Genomic DNA, 6,398 nt, shown 5'->3' on the forward strand with positions numbered 1-6,398 from the left:
CAAAACTCATAAAAAGCATTATAAATCTTCACTTACCTTTGCTGATCTTCCCAGGAACTTCACTCCCAGGACTCCCACAAGAAATGTTCTTTTTTTTCCTGTAATGTCACTAAAACCTGACGAAATGTCCAAAAGTTCCGAAACATGTCAAACGATGTATTGAATCAATCTTTAGAATGTTTTTAACATAAATCTTGAATAACGTTCCAACTGGAGAATTACATTGACTTCAGATGAGCGATGGAACAGAGCTCCCGCTCATGTGAACGCGCAAGGTCAAAGAATGGTCACCTCATGGCAGACCTGACTAATTCTCCTCTCATCCGGCCCCCCTTCACAGTAGAGTCATCAGACAAAGTTCTACAGACTGTTGACATCTAGTGGAAGCCGTAGGAAGTGAAAACTCATCCATATCTCGCTGTGATTTCAATGGGAGCTTGGTTGAAAATCTACCAGCCTCAGAAATTCCACTTCCTGTTTGGATTTTTTCTCAGGTTTTTGCCTGCCATATGAGTTCTGTTATACTCACAGACATAATTCAAACAGTTTTAGAAACGTCAGAGTGTTTTCTATCCAATACTAATAATAATATGCATATATTAGCAACTATGACTGAGGAGCAGGCCGTTTACTCTGGGCACCTCTGTGCACCTTTCATCCAAGCTACTCAATACTGCCCCTGCAGCCATAAGAAGTTAACACAGGTGTGAGTGTTGACGAGGAGAAGGCTGGAGATCACTCTGTCATGCTGATTCATTTAAAATAACAGACTGGAAGTTTCAAAAGGAGGGTGGTGCTTGGAATCATTGTTCTTCCTTTGTCAACCATGGTTACCTGCAAGGAAACACGTGCCGTCATCATTGCTTTGCACAAAAAGGGCTTCACAGGCAAGGATATTGCTGCCGGTAAGATTGCACCTAAATCAACCATTTATCAGATCATCAAGAACTTCAAGGAGAGCGGTTCAAATGTTGTGAAGAAGGCTTCAGGGCGCCCAAGAAATTGCAGCAAGTGCCAGGACCTCCTAAAGTTGTTTCAGCTGCGGGATCGGGGCACCAACAGTGCAGAGCTTGCTCAGGAATGGCAGCAGGCAGGTGTGAGTGCATCTGCATGCACAGTGAGGCAAAGACTTTTGGAGGATGGCCTGGTGTCAAGAAGGGCAGCAAAGAAGCCACTTCTCTCCAGGAAGAACATCAGGGACAGACTGATTTTCTGCAAAAGGTACAGGGATTGGACTGCTGAGGACTGGGGTAAAGTCATTTTCTCTGATCAATCCCCTTTCCGATTGTTTGGGGCATCCGGAAAAAGCTTGTCCGGAGAAGTCAAGGTGAGCGCTACCATCAGTTCTGTGTCATGCCAACAGTAAAGCATCCTGAGACCATTCATGTGTGGGGTTGCTTCTCAACCAAGGGAGTGGGCTCACTCACAATTTAGCTTAAGAACATGAATGAAGAATGGTACCAACACATCCTCGAGAGCAACTTCTCCCAACCATCCAGGAACAGTTTGATGACGAACAATGCCTTTTTCAGCATGATGGAGCACCTTGCCATAAGGCAAAAGTGATAACTAAGTGGCTCGGGGAACAAAACATCGATATTTTGGGTCCATAGCCAGGAAACTCCCCAGACCTTAATCCCATTGAGAACTTGTGGTCAATCCTCGAGAGGCGGATGGACAAACAAAAACCCACAAATTCTGACAAACTCCAAGCATTGATTATGCAAGAATGGGCTGCCATCAGTCAGGATATGGCCCAGAAGTTAATTGACAGCATGCCAGGGCGGATTGCAGTGGTCTTGAAAAAGAAGGGTCAACACTGCAAATATTGACTCTTTGCATCAACTTCATGTAATTGTCAATAAAAGCCTTTGACACTTATGAAATGCTTGTAATTATACCTCAGTATTCCATAGTAACATCTGACAAAAATATCTAAAGACACTGAAGCAGCAAACTTTGTGGAAATTAATATTTGTGTCATTCTCAAAACTTTTGGCCACAATGTGATATACAGTATATACATACAGTTGAAGTCGGAAGTCTACATACACCTTAGCCAAATACATTTAAACTCAATTTTTCACAATTCCTTTAATCCTCGTAAAAATTCCCTGTTTTAGGCCAGTTAGGATCACCAAATAAATTATTTTTACTTAAATAAAGTATTTTAAGAATGTGAAATGTCAGAATAATAGTAGAGAGAAATATTTCAGCTTTTTTTTATTTCATCACAATCCCAGTGGGTCAGAAGTTTACATACACTATTCAATTAGTATTTGGTAGCATTGCCTATAAATTGTTTAATTTGGATCAAATGTTTCAGGTAGCCTTCCACAAGCTTCCCACAATAAGTTGGGTGAATTCTGGCCCATTCCTCCTGACAGAGCTGGTGTAACGGAGTCAGATTTGTAGGCCTCCTTGCTCGCACACGCTTTTTCAGTTCTGCCCACAAAGTTTCTATAGGATTGAGGTCAGGGCTTTGTGATGGCCACTCCAATACCTTGACTTTGTTGTCCTTAAGCCATTTTGCCACAACTTTGGAAGTATGCTTGGGGTCATTGTCCATTTGGAAGACCAATTTGCGACCAAGCTTTAACTTCCTGACTGATGTCTTGAGATGTTGCCTTAATTAATATATCCACATAATTTTACTCCCTCATGATGCCATCTACTTTGTAAAGTGCACCAGTCCCTCCTGCAGCAAAGAACCCCCACAACATGATGCTGTCACCCCCGCGCTTCACGGTTGGGATGGTGTTATTTGGCTTGCAAGCCTCCCCCTTTTTCAAACATAATGATGGTCATTATGGCCAAACAGTTCTATTTTTGTTTCATCAGACCAGAGGACATTTCTTCCAAAAGTATGATCTTTGTCCCCATGTGCAGTTGCAAACCGTAGTCTGGCTTTTTTTAAGGCTGTTTTGGAGCAGTGGCATCTTCCTTGCTGAGCAGCCTTTCAGGTTATGTCAATATAGGACTCATTTTACTGTGGATATAGATAGTTTTGTACCTGTTTCCTCCACCATCTTCACAAGGTCCTTTGCTGTTGTTCTGGGATTGATTTGCACTTTTCGCACCAAAGTACGTTCATCTCTAGGAGACAGAACGCGTCTCCTTCCTGAGCGGTATGATGGCTGTGTGGTCCCATGGTGTTTATACTTGCGTACTATTGTTTGTACAGATGAATGTGGTACCTTCAGGCGTTTGGAAATTGCTCCCAAGGATGAACCAGACTTGTGGCGGTCATCCATTTTGTTTCTGAGGTCTTGGCTGATTTCTTTTGATTTTCCATGATGTCAAGCAAAGCGGCACTGAGTTTGAAGGTAGGCCTTGAAATACATCCACAGGAACACCTCCAATTGACATAAATGTGAATTAGCCTATCAGAAGCTTCTAAAGCCATGACATCATTTTCTGGAATTTTCCAAGCTGTTTAAAGGCATGGTCAACTTAGTGTATGTAAACTTCTGACCCACTGGAATTGTGATACAGTGAATTATAAGTGAAATAATATGTCTGTAAACAATTGTTGGAAAAATTACTTGTGTCATGCACAAAGTAGATGTCCTAACCGACTTGCTAAAACTATAGTTTGTTAACAAGAAATTTGTTGAGTGGTTGAAAATGAGTTTTATTGACTCCAACCTAAGTGTATGTAAACTTCCGACTTCAACTGTATGTGTATATATATATATATACACACAGTACCAGTCAAGAGTTTGGACACCTATTCATTGCAGGGTCATTCTTTATTTTTACTATTTTATTCATTGTAGAATAATAGTGAAGACATCAAAACTAGGAAATAACACATATGGAATCATGTAGTAAACAAAAAAGTGTTAAACAAATCTAAATATATTTTATATTTTTCTGAGATTCTTCAAAGTAGCCACCCTTTTTGAAGGGGTGTCCACATACTTTTGTATATGCCTTCATTTAAATAAAAAAAAGATATAGACTGATAGCTTTGATTTGACACCCACTTCACCATGCTTCTATGAACTTCACATGTTGGTGTTCATGGGTCCTTTTACATGGAAATGTCCCTCGCAAGCTAGATTTCTATCTCCAGAGACCACCAAAGAAAAAGATTGGATCTTTTTTTCCCCCACAGTATTAACTCTTTTCCTTTCCAACACAAAATGAATAGATTCAATCAGAATGTCAAAGACCATGTTTACATACATGCCAATATCCTGTTATTATTCGGGATACTAAACATCTAAACAAGCTTGTATACCGGTAATGAGAAACCCAGATAAGATGCATGGTATATACTGATCTTAGATGGGATACAGTGGCATGTAAATATCTTATCCCGTTTACTGTTGTTTTTACGGTCTGTGCAGGCTCAGTTTCGCGTATCATGGGTGTTGTGTGATGATGTTTTCATCTGACTGTCAAACAAATCACTTCAAAAAGTAGACTACCTGAGCAGTGTAATCCACCATAATAATTCCACAATAATTTATTTTGCTGATATGCCATACTGGACCGTATAGCCTACTTGCTATTTTCACTCCTAATTTAGACAACTTTCTGCTTAATATTTCCGACATTTGGGAGGCCATTGTTTGTCAACTATAGTTAGATATATGCAGCCTCTCTTCTGTCATAACTTGTTGCCCCAGAAGACTAAATAAAGTAGTGCTCACCAGAAAAGGGGTGATAGAATGAATGCATTATTTTACTAGGCAAGTCAGTTAAAAACAAATTCCTATTTACAATGACAGCTACCGGGGAACTGCCTTGTTCAAGGGCAGATGAAAGATTTTTACCTTGTCAGCTCAGGGTCTTGATCTACCAACCTTTCTCTTACTGGCTCTAACCACTAGGCTACCTGACACCCCATTAGTAGTTCTAGTTAACACTAGTTATAGTTAACACATCTAGTTAACACTTTTAAATGTGTCTATTTCTTTTAGGGACCAGGGAGAAAAATGTATAAGTCACACAGCCCTTATTTTAAGTGTTTCTAAAATCCCCCATGCAAAAAAATTAATGGTGGAAAAACGATTGGAAACATTTCCGTTTGACCGCTAGGTTTTATGGGTATTATGACTCATACTGTGGGACTCTATTGCTGTTTGACCGCTGTGGGGCTCTATTTGGGACCAAATATTAAACTTTTGATTACTTTAAAACACTAAGTGAATTTGTCCAAATACGTATGATATGACACCTTCAAATGGGGAAGTAGATACAGTGCTTTCATTTCTAAACGGTAAAACAGATACCTTCGAATAAAATGTGACATTCTGTACTATACTATAGCTTCCTATAAAACACATTTGCTCTCAAATCCAAAATGCTGGAGTAGGCTATATCATCAAATTAAACGTTTTCGCTTCACTGTCCAAGTAAAAACAGATGGGAACCTAATAAAATGTTTACATGGCGCGCGCATTACAGTACTATTCCTACTCCCGTCTCCCAATCCACGCGCGCCAAGCCCCAAACGCGATGTGAGTGCGTCGCTGACGCTGCGCGTGATATCACCGGAAACACCAATGCAGTCGACCTACCTGTAGCTTTGGTCCGCTCATACTCCAGCCAAGTGATAAACACGCGCGACAACACTTGACGAGAGAATCGACACTGGGAGTTTTACTTGTCAAACTCTCCTGAAATCCGCCCATTGGGACGTCCCACACTGGGGGGAGACTGGGGCAAAGTAAGGGGAGTCGATTGCAACACCTGCAACTTCTCCAATCAGAAACAAGCTATAGTGAAGAAACCAGCATATTTGCATGAAAAGTGAGTCAAATATCTCGCTATTTCCAAGTTTTTCTTATACTCTCCTGAGGCTAACGTCCAACAATTTAAAGTAGTATAATTTTGTATCACTATATGTTGGCTAAACCTTGACCTGATAGACATACGTCAATGATGTTGTCCCTTGGAAGGAACATGAGGTTTTGTCATGAGTTTCAGGCAATTTTGTATGTGTGGGTATGAGATGGGGCATGCAGGTCTGTGTCTGTGACAGTGGAATGGCCTATTTAATTAATTAGTCATCCATCAGAGCTTGATGGCTGGGAACTGGTGCATCCTGGGAAACAGAACGTCAACGGGGTAACCATGACAACCATTGCTTGACTTGGGGCAGGAGCTCACCAGGGCTTTGCCTGGAAACTCAACATTGAATTGCACAGAATTCTACATCAGGCAGAAATGAGTTTGAATAAGGAAAGTTTCCTCGCACAACCTCTACAAGCCATAATGTTGAATAAAATGACATTTTACTGTACTTTACCAGTTGTTCATGCGGTTGGTCCTTTTGGCAGTAGACAATATATTCACAGGAAAGTATTACATCAACTTTTCAATGCGCTGGTAGTGCGTTCAAATTTATATCAACGAGATAGCACCTAAATATTAACTGGTCCACC

At 40.6% G+C, this 6,398-nt stretch overlaps 1 protein-coding gene across 3 annotated transcripts in view; it reads right to left on the reverse strand.

The window, feature by feature from the left end:
* The window catches only part of LOC139531540 (uncharacterized), a 29,494-nt gene extending 23,840 nt beyond the window's left edge, over positions 1–5,654 (reverse strand). For 2 of the 3 annotated variants that reach the window (XR_011666380.1, XM_071328057.1), the window contains exon 1: positions 5,532–5,654. Coding sequence is in view for 1 of the 3 variants with exons in the window: in XM_071328057.1 (XP_071184158.1) it covers positions 5,532–5,645 (114 nt within the window). In the remaining 2 variants the exon portion in view is untranslated. The remainder of the gene's footprint in view (positions 1–5,531) is intronic. The other variant, XM_071328058.1, reaches the window with a different exon arrangement.
* Positions 5,655–6,398: the final 744 nt, after the last annotated feature.

Source organism: Salvelinus alpinus, chromosome 10, assembly GCF_045679555.1.
Source record: "Salvelinus alpinus chromosome 10, SLU_Salpinus.1, whole genome shotgun sequence".
NCBI classification, from domain to species: Eukaryota; Metazoa; Chordata; class Actinopteri; order Salmoniformes; family Salmonidae; genus Salvelinus; species Salvelinus alpinus.